We start from the raw sequence: 18,762 nt of genomic DNA on the forward strand, positions 1-18,762 counted from the left end.
CGTCTGGCGACAGTACCCAGTCCAGAGCGTCCGGCGACAGTACCCAGTCCAGAGCGTCTGGCGACAGTACCCAGTCCAGAGCGTCCGGAGACAGTACCCAGTCCAGAGCGTCAGGCGACAGTACCCAGTCCAGAGCGTCAGGCGACAGTACCCAGTCCAGAGCGTCCGGCGACAGTACCCAGTCCAGAGCGTCAGGCGACAGTACCCAGTCCAGAGCATCCGCCTGTCACGCCGGCGATGCTGGAATCTCCCTTCTGTCCGGAGCTGCCAGAGCCGCTCCTCAGTCCAGTGATGCCCTCTACGATGATCTTCAGTCCGGGGTCTGCTGTGAGGGTGCCCCCTCCAGAGGCACCACCTAAGTGGGCCAAGACTGAGGTAGAGCGGGGTCCACGTCCTGCACCCGAACCGCCGCCGCCGTGAAAAAGGCCCACCCGGACCCTCCCCTTTAGATTAAGTTTTGCGGCCGGAGTCCGCACCTTTGTGGGGGGGTACTGTCACGCACTGACCTGAGTATTCTTTGTTTTCTTTATTGTTTTGGTTAGGTCAGGGTGTGACATGGGTGATATGTGTTTTTGTACTGTCTAGGGGTTTTGTAGGTTTATGGGGTTGTTTATCATCCAGGTGTTTATATATGTCTATGGTTGCCTGATTGGTTCTCAATTAGAGGCAGGTGTGTATCGTTGTCTCTGATTGGGAACCATATTTAGGCAGCCATCTTCTTTGTGTATTTCGTGGGTTATTGTCTATGTCTAGTTGCCTGTGTCTGCACTTTTGTGTGATAGCTTCACATTTGTTTTGTTATTTTGTATAGTTTGTTGCGTGTCTATCTTTATTAAAAGTATAATGTATTCTAATCACGCTGCGCTTTGGTCTACTCCATACGACGAACATGACAATACTACAGTATTTCATTTGCATGTACCCTGCCGAGTCCCTTAATTCCCAATTTGTGCCACCTATAATTGAGAAGCCTACAGTACATGCCAAGTGTAGACTATATTGTGGTCCCTACAGGTTATTAAAAAAAGAGTAGAAGCTCTGAACTGTCCGTTCAGGCCTCAGTCCTACCTAACTTCAGGTTATGGAGAATTTGTCTTTCAGTATTTTGTCCGGTAGGTTTCCTTGAGTACAAAGCCCCCACTGCCATGTCAAAGATAATAAAACAAAAATACTGTGGTAAATACTACAATAATGTCTGCAAAAACACTACAGTAATTACTATACTATACTACAGATTTTTTCTCACGACAGTATATATACTATAGTAAACTTTAAATACTACAGTTTCCTACTGTCATGTCGGCAAAACTACAGTAAATACTATATTATTTAATGGCTGTATTCGCCGTACGACCAATGAATTAAGTGTCACATTTTAATGTTTTTTAACAAAGCTTATTGTATTATAATAATGATTTTATTTTTTCATGTGGGCTGTGTGGCCAGATAATCAGAGATGGAGGGTAGGATAGATGGATGTGAAAGATTTTTGGTGAAATGGGGGAGACAAAAGGTGTTAGGAGGTAGACAGAGAGGCGCTGTAGCTATTACACCAGTGATGCTGATGGATGGCCCTGCTTTGCTTTGCGTTGCTGTCTGAGTTGTATTTCCCTGGCTTGTTTAGTCATACAGACTCTGTTGGAGAGTGCCGTTTAATAGAAATTGTCTCAGGCCAGGGTTTGGACAGAGACCGATAATTAGGGGTACACTGACAGCTGCTACATGTAAGGGTTGTATCCATGAAATGGGAGGACAACACTGGATTGAATGGACACCATTGAACAGCTGCTCTACAGCAGAGTGGTCTATAACTTGAACCGCTTCCATATTCCTAACTCTACGTTCACATTGAGATGTTTTTTTTTTTTAACTATTACAAGTTGTTTTTTAGGCTGTGATTTTTCTACCTGACCTTTCTACCTTTCCTTGCTGCATTGATTAGCTTTGAGTATTGATGCCGATGTTTTGTCAGGAAAAAAAGTCGATAGCCTACAACAAACTACGAAAATGGTTGATTCATTAAATGTTTGATCAACTTACTTTTAGCTGCTTTGTGAAAAGCACTTTCTTCAGTGGGAGGTGTGGGTCTATCTATACCATTTATTTAAACCGAGTTTAGCCTGAATCCCCATCTCCAGGTCTAAATGGGCTTCTAAACAGTCAGTAATGAGGTTAAGATGAGTAGTGCATTAACTCTATGCTCTGGTGTTAGCACAGCCTGTTTCAAACTCCCTCTTTCATTAAAGCCCTATTACTGTTTCTGAAGCATGTTCGTTAGCGCTAGGCTAATTTGCCAAAGGAATTCCCATTACTGGGAGATAATTTTATCACTCAGCAAATCCCTCCTGCGCTCCTCCTCTTTTTCTCTGTCTTCTCTTCCTACCCCTCTCTTTTCTATTTTGCTACTGCGTGATCACATGGGTTCTTACGGTAGAGCCTTTCCAAGGGAATCAAACCCCATTCTCAACCACTTATTTTGGTCATTGTCTTTATTTCTCAATCCTTTTCTGTTTATCTTTCTCATTCTCTTCCTACCCTTCCCTCTCTCTCTCTCTCTCTCTCTCTCTCACTCTCTCTCTCTCCTCTCTCCCTTTATCAGTTCAATTCAAGGGGCTTTTATTGTCATGGGAAACATATGTTAAAGCAAGTGAGCAAGTGAAGTAGATAATATTCAAAAGTAAAATAAACAATGAAAATGAACAGTAAACATTTCACTTACAGAAGTTCCAAAATAATAAAGACATTACAAATGTCCTATTATGTATATATACAACGTTGTCACGATGTACTAATGGTTAAAGTACAAAAGGGAAAATAAATAAGCATGAATATGGGTTGTATTTACAATAGTGTTTGTTCTTCACTGATTGACCTTTTTCTTGTGGCAACAGGTCACAAATCTTGCTGCTGTGATGGCACACTGTGGTATTTCACCCAGACGGTTGTCTCCTTCTCCCTGGCTCTCTCTACTTTCCATAGAAAGAAGACCTATTGTCTCAAACCCATGCTCTCCAGTCACCAGTAGAACCTCTTCTACTACCAGGCTCGGTGTGCACCAGGCATAACTCGTCACATGTTGGGACATGGACATTTTCACTGCAGGCTCATAACACTCTCAGGCGTTTAATCAACCATTTTTTCTGTTTTTCTTCTCGTCTTCTCCCTCAGTGATTTGATCCAACTTAACATGGAACTAGTCTGGATGCGGCACTATATTTGGACCCTGTGTCTCCCCATCTCTCTTCCACAGATGGATAATTGTTCCATTAAAGATGGATTATTCCTTGTTCTCCATCACGCCTCTCTGGCTGGGTGACATGAGGTAGACGAGCATACGAATGAGAGATGGAGGGAGAGGAGGAGAAGGGGATGAGAGAGAAAAGTGCAGAAATCTGAGAGGAGTTGAGGTGTTGCCCGCATTGAGCTGTGGCGGTTACGGGAGGGAGGGAAAGAAAATGACAGGATGCGAGAGAGTGGCGAGGGAGGGAGAGAAAGAAGGTCTGAAAAGCAACAGCGGCAAAGTTATTTTATGGGGGGAGAGGATCGAGAGATACTCTTGAGGAGGAAGAGGAGGGGAGGGGGAGGAGGGAAAGAGAGGGAGGAGGTGAAAGCCCAAAGAAAAAACAAAGAGAAGAGAGGATGATGTTGAGAGATAGATGGGAGGGGTTGAATGGAGCTGAAGGGTGGGACTAACAACTAGATAACAAATGTGAAACATATGCGGTCTGTAAAATGTATACAGGCTCAGAACTTTTGTGAAATAGCACAGGCGGTCTTCTGGTCAGACTCCGGAGACGGGCACATTGTGCACCACTCCCTAGCATCCTTCTCGCCAATGTCCAGTCTCTTGACAACAAGGTTGATGAAATCCGAGCAAGGGTAGCATTCCAGAGGGACATCAGAGACTGTAACGTTCTTTGCTTCACGGAAACATGGCTCACTGGAGAGACGCTATCGGGGGCGGTGCAGCCAGCGGGTTTCTCCATGCATCGCGCCGACAGAAACAAACATCTTTCTGGTAAGAAGAGGGGCGGGGCGTATGCCTTATGACTAACGAGACATGGTGTGATGAAAGAAACATACAGGAACTCAAATCCTTCTGTTCACCTGATTTAGAATTCCTCACAATCAAATGTAGACAGCATTATCTACCAAGAGAATTCTCTTCGATTATAATCACAGTCGTATATATCCCCCCCCAAGCAGACACATCGATGGCTCTGAACGAACTTTATTTTACTCTTTGCAAACTGGAATCCATTTATCCGGAGGCTGCATTCATTGTTGCTGGGGATTTTAACAAGGCTAATCTGAAAACAAGACTCCCAAAATTTTATCAGCATATCGATTGCGCAACCAGGGGTGGAAAAACCTTGGATCATTGTTACTCTAACTTCCGCGACGCATATAAGGCCCTGCCCCGCCCTCCTTTCGGAAAAGCTGACCACGACTCCATTTTGTTGATCCCTGCCTACAGACAGAAACTAAAAACAAGAGGCTCCCACGCTGAGGTCTGTCCAACGCTGGTCCGACCAAGCTGACTCCACACTCCAAGACTGCTTCCATCACGTGGACTGGGACATGTTTCGTATTGCGTCAGATAACAATATTGACGAATACGCTGATTCGGTGTGCGAGTTCATTAGAACGTGTGTTGAAGATGTCGTTCCCATAGCAACGATTAAAACATTCCCTAACCAGAAACCGTGGATTGATGGCAGCATTCGCGTGAAACTGAAAGCGCGAACCACTGCTTTTAATCAGGGCAAGGTGACTGGTAACATGACCGAATACAAACAGTGCAGCTATTCCCTCCGCAAGGCTATCAAACAAGCTAAGTGCCGGTACAGAGACAAAGTAGAATCTCAATTCAACGGCTCAGACACAAGAGGCATGTGGCAGGGTCTACAGACAATCATGGACTACAAGAAGAAATCCAGCCCAGTCACGGACCAGGATGTCCTGCTCCCAGGCAGACTAAATCACTTTTTTGCCCGCTTTGAGGACAATACAGTGCCACTGACAGGGCCTGCAACGAAAACATGCGGACTCTCCTTCACTGCAGCCGAGGTGAGTAAGACATTTAAACGTGTTAACCCTCGCAAGGCTGCAGGTCCAGAAGGCATCCTCAGCCGCGCCCTCAGAGCATGCGCAGACCAGCTGGCCGGTGTGTTTACGGACATATTCAATCATTCCCTATACCAGTCTGCTGTTCCCACATGCTTCAAGAGGGCCACCATTGTTCCTGTTCCCAAGAAAGCTAAGGTAACTGAGCTAAACGACTACCGCCCCGTAGCACTCACTTCCGTCATCATGAAGTGCTTTGAGAGACTAGTCAAGGATCATATCACCTCCACCCTACCCAACACCCTAGACCCACTCCAATTTGCTTACCGCCCAAATAGGTCCACAGACGATGCAATCTCAACCACACTGCACACTGCCCTAACCCATCTGGACAAGAGGAATACCTATGTGAGAATGCTGTTCATCGACTACAGCTCGGCATTCAACACCATAGTACCCTCCAAGCTCGTCATCAAGCTCGAGACCCTGGGTCTCGACCCCGCCCTGTGCAACTGGGTACTGGACTTCCTGACGGGCCGCCCCCAGGTGGTGAGGGTAGGCAACAACATCTCCACCCCGCTGATCCTCAACACTGGGGCCCCACAAGGGTGCGTTCTGAGCCCTCTCCTGTACTCCCTGTTCACCCACAACTGCGTGGCCACGCACGCCTCCAACTCAATCATCAAGTTTGCGGACGACACAACAGTGGTAGGCTTGATTACCAACAATGACGAGACGGCCTACAGGGAGGAGGTGAGGGCCCTCGGAGTGTGGTGTCAGGAAAATAACCTCACACTCAACGTCAACAAAACTAAGGAGATGATTGTGGACTTCAGGAAACAGCAGAGGGAACACCCCCCTATCCACATCGATGGAACAGTAGTGGAGAGGGTAGCAAGTTTTAAGTTCCTCGGCATACACATCACAGACAAACTGAATTGGTCCACTCACACAGACAGCACCGTGAAGAAGGCGCAGCAGCGCCTCTTCAACCTCAGGAGGCTGAAGAAATTTGGTTTGTCACCAAAAGCACTCACAAACTTCTACAGATGCACAATCGAGAGCATCCTGGCGGGCTGTATCACCACCTGGTACGGCAACTGCTCCGCCCACAACCGTAAGGCTCTCCAGAGGGTAGTGAGGTCTGCACAACGCATCACCGGGGGCAAACTACCTGCCCTCCAGGACACCTACACCACCCGATGTTACAGGAAGGCCATAAAGATCATCAAGGACATCCACCACTCGAGCCACTGCCTGTTCACCCCGCTATCATCCAGAAGGCGAGGTCAGTACAGGTGCATCAAGGCTGGGACCGAGAGATTGAAAAACAGCTTCTATCTCAAGGCCATCAGACTGTTAAACAGCCACCACTAACATTGAGTGGCTGCTGCCAACACACTGACACTGACACTGACTCAACTCCAGCCACTTTAATAATGGGAATTGATGGGAAATGATGTAAATATATCACTAGCCACTTTAAACAATGCTACCTTATATAATGTTACTTACCCTACATTATTCATCTCATATGCATACGTATATACTGTACTCTATATCATCGACTGCATCCTTATGTAATACATGTATCACTAGCCACTTTAACTATGCCACTTTGTTTACATACTCACCTCATGTATATACTGTACTCGATACCATCTACTGTATCCTGCCTATGCGGCTCTGTACCATCACTCATTCATATATCCTTGATCCTATATCCTTTATTGTAGGAAGCTTGTGGAAGGCTACCCAAAACGTTTGACCCATGTTAAACAATTTAAAAGGCAATGCTACAAAATACTAATTGAGTGTGTGTAAACATCCAACCCACCGGGAATGTGATGAAAGAAATAAAAGCTGAAATAAATCATTCTCTCTACTATTATTCTGACATTTCACATTCTTAAAATAAAGTCGTGATCCTAACTGACCTAAGACAGGGAACTTTTACTATGATTAAATGTTAGGAATTGTGAAAAATTGAGTTTAAATGTATTTGGCTAAGGTGTATGTAAACATCCGACTTCAACTGTATAGGTGAGTATGTGAGATATGTGAGTATGTATGTGTATATACAGTATATATAAATATAAGTATATACCCCAAAAATATATGGGGGATTGGAAATGATGCAGACAATTACATTGATGGAAGCTACAATCTATCCGCAATATTGAAGCTGATCCACCCCTAAAGAAAAATGTCAAAAGAGTTTTAAAAAAAAGCTAAGATAGGTGTAACAGTGAGGGAGATGCTGGGGGAAAAGAGTGAGTACTCAGGGGAAAATGGTGAGTAGAAGAAAATACACATAGCAGTAATATTCGCTATCAGCAGTCATATCAGAACATGCTGAATTTCACGCCTGTCAGTCGACTGCAGTTTTCCCTGTGTGTGTGCCGAGCAGATGAGTGTTCACACACCGTCCACGAAAACAAAGAAAAGGGGGGGAGTGAAAAGGAGAGAAAGAGTTACTGTCCTTCTGCAATATGCCTGAACAAAGGTAGACAGTTCTATCGCAATCTTACGCAAACACACACGCGCACACACACACACACACACACACACACACACAATTTGATCGAAAAGGGATGAATGGCAAAACCCTGTCCCAAAGTATAAAACCACCTGACATGTATTCACAGTGGGAATGAAGCCGTGAGCAGTGCTATTGCAGATGACCAGTATAGTTACAGTGAGGAGACACATTCAGGACTTTGCAGAGGATGAATTGCCACGATTCCCTTTTCTAAACTATTGAACATCGTATCTGTTCTACACCATACATTTCTATCTGAACATTCTGTAACATTGCATTCTTCTGAACAGGCCCCAGTTGTCATTTTAGGAATGGGATGTTTTCTGCCAGTGTCTTGACAAAACTAAAGTATCGCTCACTAGAGGCAGTGTGAGGATGAGTTACAGCGGTGAACAGTAGGACTCCGTCGCCACCTATTGGTGGATGCTCACCATTAAAACAACTTCTATATTGTAGCATAATTTATCATGACCAATAATAGCCGACAGGTCTTATGATGGCAATTTCTGATCACTTTCTGTCTGAATATAATATTTTGCATTGAAATCTCTATGATGCCTTACTTGTCTTTTTTTCTAACACCTTCCATATTTTACTCTCCCCCACTCTTCTCTTTTCTCCTCTCTTCGACCGTCTCCTCCCCTCTTCATTTCTTATTTTCTTGTTCTCCTCTCTCCGTCTTCTCTTCTCTTCTTGTCTCTGTCCTGGTTGGTTGCGTTGCTCCTCTCCTCGTCCAATCATGTGGTAGATATTATCTGGTATATCAGAGAGGAAGAGGCGAAGCGAGAGGATTTACTCCGCCCAAAATCTGTCTGAGATAAGCCTTTTTTTGTCTGGAGGTCTATGAGAGAGTGTCGAATGACGTGAGGCTTAATTGATCGAATAAAAGTATCGTAATGCTTGGGCTGTTACAAATGTACTGATTTAAGTGGATGCACGTGGCATTCTGGCAAATTTGAGAAAAAACAATTTAGTTGTGCAAGTTGTTTAGACGTCTGCCTTCAATCATTGAGGACATTTATTTATATTGTTAGAGCGGTCACTCTGCTATCAGCGGGTCACGAGCGCCGGCCTGCTCTTCCTTCTCATCCTCCTCTTCCTCCCCTGAGGTTTAACGTTTTTTTTGTTTTTTTTTATGATTCTCTTTTCTTTTGTTAAAATACATTTTACTCCAACTTCTCTTACTTGATGATAACTTACTTAAACGTTCGGTTAACCTATATGTATTTCTTTCCCTTTTCTCCCCTTATATTTTACATGTAAACTGGTTTGTCTACTACAGATTTTGAGAAGTACACAATGAAAGTGTATGTCTGTAAAGTACAAACATAAAAAGTATGATACACACTTGAATGTACTACTATGAGGATGACTACTATGATTTCACTTCACAGTAATAAAGTAGTTCTAGCTCAATACAATATACCAATACACAAATAACCCAGACAGTCCAAAACAAAACAAAAATGCACCCCCTTTACAATAAACATGTATCAAAAATGAAGTTGCTGGGGTCAGTTCAGGTGGAAGATGTATGATTGCCATTCCCATGATTGTACCACCCTCCTTCAGGCCATGGGGCATGAAATTATTTCAACCAAGGCCTATGTCAGGCTTGGATTCACCATGCCGAAAGGTTTTTCCCCAGGTACATGACCAATGAGGATATTTATTGCGATTTCGATGAGAACCTATGGCTACAGGCTTGATGCAAACTAGTGCCTGCTAAACATGATGTTTCTTTCATTTCTTTCATTTGATTACACTGTGAAAGATGTCTTCAATGATCACCCCTTCACATCCTCACATGGGATATAAATTGTGGACGTTTTAATGGGTAGTGCAAGTGTTTTGCCTAATGTGAAAACAGTGTAATGTACTGTAATTTACAGTACTGTAGCATACTACATTCAAAGGGCAATTGTGAAACATTATCTTAAATGTTTTGCTTTTGGATTAATTGGTTGTTAAAATAACTCAATTGAGAAGGTATCATTATGTTGTGTTTTGGTGATTAAACCAATGTGCTCATTATATTTCACAGTAAACGTATATTTTGGATCAATGGTTGAGTGGTGAAAGATGTCGACAAACAAAATGTATACAAAATTAAAGGTTTTGAATGTAAGACTAGCTGCGTAACAGGTGTTACTAGTTTGGAGTTTAGTACTAAGAGTTTAGATAATTCACCACAGACGTATAAAAAATGGTAAAACCCAGTTGGATTATTGTCCTTATGTCCTTATGGGATCGATCACTGTGTGTGTGTGTGTGTGTGTGTGTGTGTGTGTACAGTCAGGGTCAAGGGAGCTCAGGCACAGAAGACTATCCTCTCTTTCGCTGACGCTGGATGCGGCTAATCCTCTTCGGGCCACATTAACAGCTTTGGCCCTGTGTCCACAGTTACCTGAGATAGAGATACATCTGTGCTGTGGTTTATACCTGACACTGACATAGAATACACCTGTAGTATAGGTTCTTCCCCAGAAGGCACAAGGATCTATGTCCTAGTTAACTAAAACTCGAATTTTTTATTACAAAGACACACACAAAATCAAAAGTTATGGATTGTAAGCAGGAACTAACCACCTACCCCAAAACACCATACTATATATCCCCCGCAATACACATACCCAACACATGCCCTCTTTCTTTCTCTCTCTCTGTGATGATTGGCTGTGTGTTGGCGTAAACAGGGTCTTACGACACAGGAAGTGGTATAACTCAGGGTCAGGGTTCGTTGAGCAGATGACAGGTTGTTCTTTTTGTGATGCTGACCATTCCATCATCCTGCTAATGCTATGATTGGAAATGAAACACTAGAGGGGGAGGGGCAAAGAAAGTGAAAGCGCATTCTTTTGCTTTGAGATTTCCTCATAATCTAGACGAGAAAATGTTAGGCTTTTGCAGTTCCTGTATTCGCAGTCAAAGACTGAATCAAAGAAAGTGAGGACAAACAGAGGTGGATAGAGAGAAAGAGTGATAGAGTGTGGGTGGGCATGAGGTAAACAAAGAATAGAGAGAGGTGGTTAGACAGAAATGTGGGTTAAATACGCCTTTTGACTCAGTGACGATACCGAGTCACTGGGTCAGTACCAGTGGTGTAAAGTACTTAAGTAAAAATACTTTTAAGTACTACTTAAGTAGTTTTTTAGGGTGTCTATACTTTACTTTACTATTTATATTTTTTGATAACTTTTACTTTTACTCCACTACATCCCTAAGGAAAATAATGTAATTTTAACTCCTTACATTTTCCCTGACAACCAAAAGTACTCGTTACATTTTGAATGCTTAGCAGGACAGGAAAATTGTCTAATTCATGCACTTGGTCATCCCTACTGCCTCTGATCTGGCAGACTCACTAAACACAAATGCTTCATTTGTAAATGACGTCTGTGTGTTGAACTGTGACCCTGGCTATCCCTAAAAAAATGTAAAGGAGACATTTTAAACGATTTATACTTTTACCTTTGATACTTAAGTACATTTAAAAACAAATACTTTTAGACTTTTACTCAAGTAGTATTTTACCGGGTTACTTTTACTTTTAAGGTATCTTTACTTTTACTCCAGTATGAAAATTGGATACTTTTTCCGCCAGTACAGGTAGGAGACAAAACCCTTGAAAACACCTGTCAACACTTGAGGCCTGCAAAAGTGTATAATGATTTAGTAGTTTTCTTCCCCCAAATAGCATATCCGAATACAGACAAACAATAATTATAAAGCCTAAGTGGGCTTCTCCAGCTTCACTGGTTCGGTTGTATTGGTTATGGGATCCGGAATCAGGGATCTTGGTTCTGGGTTTTCTAAGTTTCTCAAGCTAACAAATATTATTTGACAGGAGAAAGGTTGTCTCGCCAAACCTTGATCTCCAGTTCTTCATGCAGACCCTCTCCTTGTTCTGACGCTTTGGGTCTTCTCTGCTTCTTCTGAAATGTTCTCCAGGTTTCTGTGGGTTCTGCAGGCTAATCCCTGCCCCACCCTTTCAGCGGAGCAGCGAGTGCTGTCCTTCAGGCGGCTAATCCCGTTGGCACAGCCTAGCTTGCTTTAATCCTCCCACATCGCCCAGCACTCCGCAGCCTACACACTCTCACCGCTTCTGGGATGACGGGCCACTGTTAAGACCCTCAGGTAAGTCCCAGCACCCTCACCCTTATAGAAGTCCCCCTATGCATCCTCAAACTACTGTTAGATTCCAAACTACAGGTAGACCAGTGGGCGTAAACCCTGGGTAAGCAGAGTTATGTTCCAAGGCAGCGCTAGTATACCTGATTCAGCTAATCAAGGTATTGAGGCCAAGGCTTGGTGACCGCTGGTGTAGACTTTATCAGTGGCATACCACACCGCTAACAAGAGACTACCGCTGAAACGAGACTGACTATAAACTAGACCAGCCTTTGTTACATGTTTGCAATTTGTCTACACGTCTTCCGAATAGTATCTCCGAGCACTTGGTGGGTGTCCCCTCAGTGGTTCGTGGCCGTCGTGTCTCCGTGGTAGCTCTGTTTTTGTTTTAGGGAGAGACATCGACGTAGCTTTGGAACGGAATTGTGTGTCTTTTGTAATGGAAGAAGAGTTGATATAAGAGATGGGTATCACTGGTTGGCAACATTTGCAACACATTTTTCATCAAAACTGTAGGTCAGAGTTTCTTAATCCTGGTCCTGGTCACAAAGGGGTGCACATGTTTGTGTTTGCCCTAGCACTGCACAGCTGATTTAAATTATTAACTCATCATCAAGTTTGTTGATTTGAATCAGATGTGTACTGCTAAGGCAAAAGCAAAAATGTGCTCCGCCATAGGAACCTAGGACCAGGATTAACCGTTTGATGTGTACGAGCACACTGGTTTCATCATTGTACAATGGTCTCTGTAGCGTACGCTCAAACCGGTGTGATTAGACCCCTTCATATTCAAAGTGTTCTGAACAAATGAAGGGAATCGTTCACAAACATTGGGACATTCTAAGATCCGATGATAGTATCGGTAATGTGTTTTTGGACCTTCCCTTAGTCGTATTCTCGCGGGGCAGAAACCTCAGTGATCAATTGGTAAACTCTGATTTACCACCCCAAGATATCCCTGCACAACATCTATTTGCGCCCATACTGGATGGAAACTACAAGTGTAATGGCTGTGCTCAATGCAATGGTACTTATAAATGTAGATCTTTCAAACACCCACAAACAGGGAAATCGATCCCAATACAAGGTGTTATTACGTGCTCCACTAAGGCAGTTATTTATCTTATAACTTGTCCTTGTGGTAAAAATGATGTGCGTAAAACAAAGCGTGAATTAAAAGTACGTATCTCAGAGCATCGTACCGTCGTTAGGTGCAAAAACTCGAATTACCCAGTTGCGGCCCACTTTTTGGAAGCAAACCACTCGATTTTGTCTCTACGTTATATCGGCATTGAACGTGTCAACCTCCCTAAGAGAGGGAATGACCTCGACAATTTATTATTAAAACAAGAGGCTGCCTGGATCTTTAATTTAAAGACCCTTGCTCCCTTCGGAATTCTGAAGACATTCTTGGGATTATTGTGATTTTGCTATTGTAAATGTTTGTAGGCTTATGTAGCCAAATTGTACCTATGATCGTACTTTATCCATTTATGTTTTTGGTATGCTATTTTAATATATGAGAATTAACCAATGATATCAGGCCACACCCGGCCATGATTACAGACACCTGTGTGTGTCTTTTGACACCACAGTGTTTGTCATCATACCCTGATGAAGACAGCTTGTCTGTCGAAACGTTGGACATAACATTTTTGCGTCTGAGCTCCGAGACTGTGCGGCTCTCCTTAATTTGTTTTAAAGTGTTCCACTCCGCTAGTCAGCACCTCGCTTAAATAGGTGTGCGTTTCCTTCACCTCGACAACACTTCATTGACATGTCTAGTTACAATTGATGCAACAGTCAGCGTTTGAGTTGGCTACACTGCTTTTTCACAGAAACAACTTGCACCAACACAGTCTTAACGACGGTATGTCCTCAATGTGAGCAGTTTATTTTTGGCCGCAACGTTCAGACATTCACAGAAGTAGCAACAGCATAACACAATTCCCATCATAATCAGAAAATGTATGCTACATTAGTCCTAGCGCTGAGTGAGCTAACACAAGCGATCATATTTAGCTATCTCTCGGCTGACATAAACCATAATTATAAGTAGCTAATAGCAATGACCATTTACAATTCATTACAGGTCAGCTCACCAGTGATGGAAATATAAATACTTTGTAAAAGTCTGAAGTAATCCAATGGTGGTTAGTTTGTGCATGCAGACATGTTTGTTTTTTCCGAGTCAACAACAAATAAGAAGCGGTTACAAGATGAGTTGGGTCTGTTTACAGCAGGGGTGTCAAAGTCAAATGGACGGAGGGCCAAATAAAAAAATCAGCTACAAGACGAGGGCCGGACTGTTCGAATGTTCATTGAAAAATTTTTAAATGACGCATATAGTCTAGTGAACCTAATTGAACCTACTGAAAACCTAACAAATATATTACAATATGATCAGATAAATAAAGCAATATTTTCTTATGGCTCTGTCAGTAATCTTTAATTTTCAACAGACACAAAAGACAAATTTCCTTTATATAAATATCCCCATAACATGAACATTAAATGAAAGAAACCGGTATTCAAGGCACCATCAGTAGACTATATTTTCTATTTTAGCAAAAGTGGGCTAAATTTACTTCAAAGAAAAAACAATAATAGCAATTTTCTATCATCCACTCAACTGAAATATTTTTAAAATATAATTGGATTGAAATACAAAAAAATAAAGTGCAAAAATCTATTAATCAAAAACAACACTTTGTTTAAGGAGAAGTAACATGCAGTGAAAACAAATATTAAATTTTAACTTTTAAACTTGAACTGAGTAAAAACTCTAAATATGTGATTGCACAGTAATGTTCACTTGTTTGAGGTTGAGGGTGATACTTGGTGGTGTCCCATCTTTTCCACAAGTTCATCAATGTTCGGGGTAAGGCTCTGAGCTGAAGAAATCCTCAGAATTGAGTGGAGGTGTTCAGCAGTAAGTCGACTTCTGTGTGATGTTTTGTTCAGGTTCATCAAAGAAAACAGTTGTTCACACAGGTATGTGCTGCCAAACATAGACAACGTTTGAGCAGCCTGGATGCGCAGCTGGGGCATTGTGCCGGGGAGGAAACGGGCGAACTCCGCAGCACCCACTGCAGCATATTTTGCCCTCAGTGCATCATTGCATTGGAGGTCAATCAACTCCATTTGGAGGTTTGGTGGTGAGCTTTCCACGTCAACAGCAAATGGGTTACCGAGCAGTTCCAACCTGCTTTTTTGTGCTTCAAAGTCAGCAAATCGGCGTCGAAAGTCAGCGGCAAGCATACCTATTTTATCAGCCAACTGTGTGCTCGGGAACGCACTGGTAGAGAGCTTCTCTTTCATGGTCTGGCAGCTGGGAAAGTGGCTCAAATTTTCTTTCCGCATCTGCGTCTCCCACAGAGTCAGTTTGGTTTTAAATGCCTTCACTGTACTGTACATATCAGAGATGACACGATCCCGACCCTGCAGCTGCAAGTTTATTGCATTCAGATGACTCGTAATGTCACACAGAAAAGCCATTTCACACAGAAACATTTCGTCTCGGAGTTGTGTTGTGTCTTTCCCTTTGCTGTCCAAGAACAGACAAATCTCCTCACGAAGCTCGAAACATCTTTGAAGCACCTTTCCCTGGCTTAGCCATCGCACCTCTGTGTGATAAGGCAAATCACCATGCTCCGTTTCTAACTCCGTCAGAAATGCCTTGAACTGGCGGTGATTCAAACCTTTGGCTCTGATAAAGTTAACTGTGCGCGTGATGATGCTCATTACATGCTCCATTTTCAAGGCTTTACCGCACAACGCTTCCTGGTGTATGATACAATGATAAGCTGTCAGCTCACCTGTCGCGTTTTCCTCTTGCATCTTTTCCCGTATCTTCGCCACCAGTCCGCTCCTGTGTCCACACATCGCAGGTGCTCCGTCGGTTGTCAAACCCACGAGTTTTTCCCAAGGCAGCTCCATCTCATTTACACATCTTGACACCTCTTCATACAAATCATGCCCCGTAGTTGTGCCATGCATAGGACGTAAAGCCAAAAACTCCTCTGTCACGCTTAGGTTGGAGTCCACTCCGCGGATGAAAATTGACAACTGGGCAATGTCAGAAATGTCGGTGCTCTCATCCACAGCCAAGGAATATGCAATAAAATCTTTTCCCTTTTTCACAAGCTGCTCTTTTAGATTGATGGACAACTGGTCTACTCTCTCGGCAATGGTGTTTCTGCTCAGACTCACATTTAAAAAGAGTTGCCTTTTTTCTGGGCAAACTTCGTCACAAACTTTAATCATGCAGTTTTTGATGAAATCCCCCTCCGTAAATGGCCGGGCTGATTTAGCGATCTCTTCTGCCAAAATAAAACTGGCCTTGACAGCAGCCTGGCCTTGTGATTTGGCTTTTTTGAACAGAGCCTGTCGAGATTTGAGGCCTCGTTTTAATTCCTCTGCCTTTTGTAGCCTTTGTTCCATGTCCATATTCTTGTTTTTGTCCGCGTGTTTCGTTTCATAATGTCGTCTCAGATTATACTCTTTCAGTACCGCCACACTTTCTCCACACAGAAGACACACAGGTTTTCCAGCTACCTTCGTGAACATATACTCCGACTCCCACCTTGTTTGAAACCCCCGGTTCTCAGTATCCACCTTCCGTTTTGCCATTTTTGATGGGTATCTGAAAGTTAATTTTACTGTGATGCTGACGACTGCTGTGCCAATAAATATTGAAATGAAGCAGCCTACTGCTCGGTGCGTCACCTTTGCATTGTGGGAAATGTAGTATTGGTGCGTGTAAAAGATCTGCGGGCTGCCGGCTTGCTGCGGGCCGGTTCTAATAATAAATCAAGATCATCCCAGGGGCCGTAAAAAACCTTCTTGCGGGCCGGATGTGGCCCGCGGGCCTTGACTCTGACATATGTGGTTTACAGTATGCATGTAGAAGGCGGTGTGTCATTATCATTATTCACATCCCATCATTCACTTCCGGAGGTTTACTCGAAAAACAAGTGAACTATCCCTTCACCTCGTTTTCTTATAACATATTTGGTCTGACAGATGTTTACATGACACCCAGAATGCATTGTATGTTGTCAACAAACATGGCTCCACACATAGCTGGCAATCAGCTTAGCATTAGCACATCATAACCAGCACAACCTTCAAAAATAAGTTTTACACACATCATATTTGTGACCGAAGGGCTCAAATCAGCCTTATGTAACAAAATTTGACATTTTGTTTTTTACATTGGATAAAAGTAGAGACTCAGAGCTACAAAATGGTATATCATACACAACAGTTGAAGAATAATGGGAAAGTAATTTTGCTATGAAAGTTGAAGTGAGAGAGAACAGCTCACTGAACAATACTGGCCCTAGCAGAGCTGATTAGGCTGTTATGTTATCCAGAGCGTTGGTGACTGCAACTGTGCTGGCAGATTGTCTGTTCATAAATGTTGAGTGTTTCGCGTTCAGAGCGCACACCAGACGCTCTTGGCCGATGAGGTTACTGACGTTTACTGACACTGCCCATATTCAACGGCTGTTGAGCGTTTGTAAATGCATCAGTTATTCTGCGCTCTCTGGCACACTCAGACGAGAGTGCTCTGAAATCGGAGTAGATGGCCAGACTGAATTTACAAACGCACCTGAAATGGATCTTTGCATAGTGGAGTCTTTTGTTAAGACAATGAACCATAATCACAACTCATGACGTTACTACCCTGCATGGATCTGCAGGTAGCTAACCAACCAGGTTTAATGTTAGCTATAGCCTAATGTTAGCTAGCTAGCTAAGCAAATGACTCTGAGATATGAATAATAACGTCATACACGTAACATTAGCTAGCGAGCCAGCCAGCTAATGTTAGCTAGCTAGGTAAACAATGAACCATAATCACAACTCGTGATGTTACTACCCTGCATGAATCTGCAGGTAGTTAACCAACCAGGTTCAAAGGGCCAAACATTGTATGTTTACAATTAGTACAGCAACCCCACAATCTTCCAGCATCAGCTTTCCAACAGCACAGGGGCCTGTGGCATAGTTCCGGCTGAGCAGGAAGGGGGTAGAGGGGGAAGGTGGAGTTTAAGGAGAACGGTCAACAGCAGGAAAATGTGCCAGGGGGTAAAAGTTTGGTCAGGTTCTGTTCTGACTAGAGATGCGCAAATATCTGCATACTTGACCTGAGGAAACACTAGGGGAGTGCTTGGGCTCTCATCGAAGAGAGAAGTTTGTCAGGCTCATCTAGCTAATCTAGTGAATTGGAATGTACAAACTGAAACACAGCCTATAGATAATTAGTAGGTTTGAGGGCAATGCAGGTTAACTGTCCTGTTGCATAACAATCACATTCTGACATAAAGCACATTTCAAAAACTCACGCTTGGAGGGACCATTAAAAATATTTGAAACTTAATCGTGAAAAGGTTAAGAAACACTGCTGTAGGGGATGGTCTCCTCACATGGGGCACCACCATATGTAGGGAATTGTACTCTCACGTGGCACCATTATGTAGGGAAATTTCCTCCCAAACTCTACAAAACTCACAGGCTCACAACAGAATTATCTTGATATTAAATCAGTAAAGCTATGATTTGTAGCAGTATTTGGTTTTAACTACTGTTATTATGGCAATTACTTTAACGTTATGTGGTTTTTGGTGGATGTGTGTTTTCCAAAAGTAAACATCAAGACTGTCTGGTGAGCTATTTAGAGTGCTGTGTTAAGAGCTTCTTACCAAACATGGCTGCAAATACCCCTCTATCGGCCATGTTCAGGTGGCAGGACCCTATCCAGGACATACAGTAGGTTAGACAGGAAGGTTAATAAGCTAAGAAAGGAGGGAAGGGAATTACAGGAGACGTACAACAAAGAGATAAGGGAGGGTTAGACGGAGAGACAAACAGCCCAGCAGGACAGGAACAGGCAGGTTAACAAGCTAATGGCAGGGTAGAGAGGAACAGTAGAGGTAGGGTATGGAGAGAGAAGGTAGAAAAACAGGCAGAAAACACACCAGGTGTCTGGCTGCGGGCCCAGATTGACTCACATA

The 18,762-nt window shown here is 43.2% G+C and overlaps 1 protein-coding gene across 1 annotated transcript in view; it reads left to right on the plus strand.

Annotated features, from left to right (window-relative positions):
- The first annotated feature begins 237 nt into the window (after window positions 1–237).
- LOC110506084 overlaps window positions 238–18,762 on the plus strand; it is a 33,055-nt gene continuing 14,530 nt past the window's right edge. The window contains exon 1 of the mRNA XM_036964556.1: window positions 238–359. Within this exon, the coding sequence (XP_036820451.1) occupies window positions 238–359 (122 nt within the window). The remainder of the gene's footprint in view (window positions 360–18,762) is intronic.

This window comes from Oncorhynchus mykiss, chromosome 26 (assembly GCF_013265735.2).
Source record: "Oncorhynchus mykiss isolate Arlee chromosome 26, USDA_OmykA_1.1, whole genome shotgun sequence".
Taxonomy (NCBI): domain Eukaryota; kingdom Metazoa; phylum Chordata; class Actinopteri; order Salmoniformes; family Salmonidae; genus Oncorhynchus; species Oncorhynchus mykiss.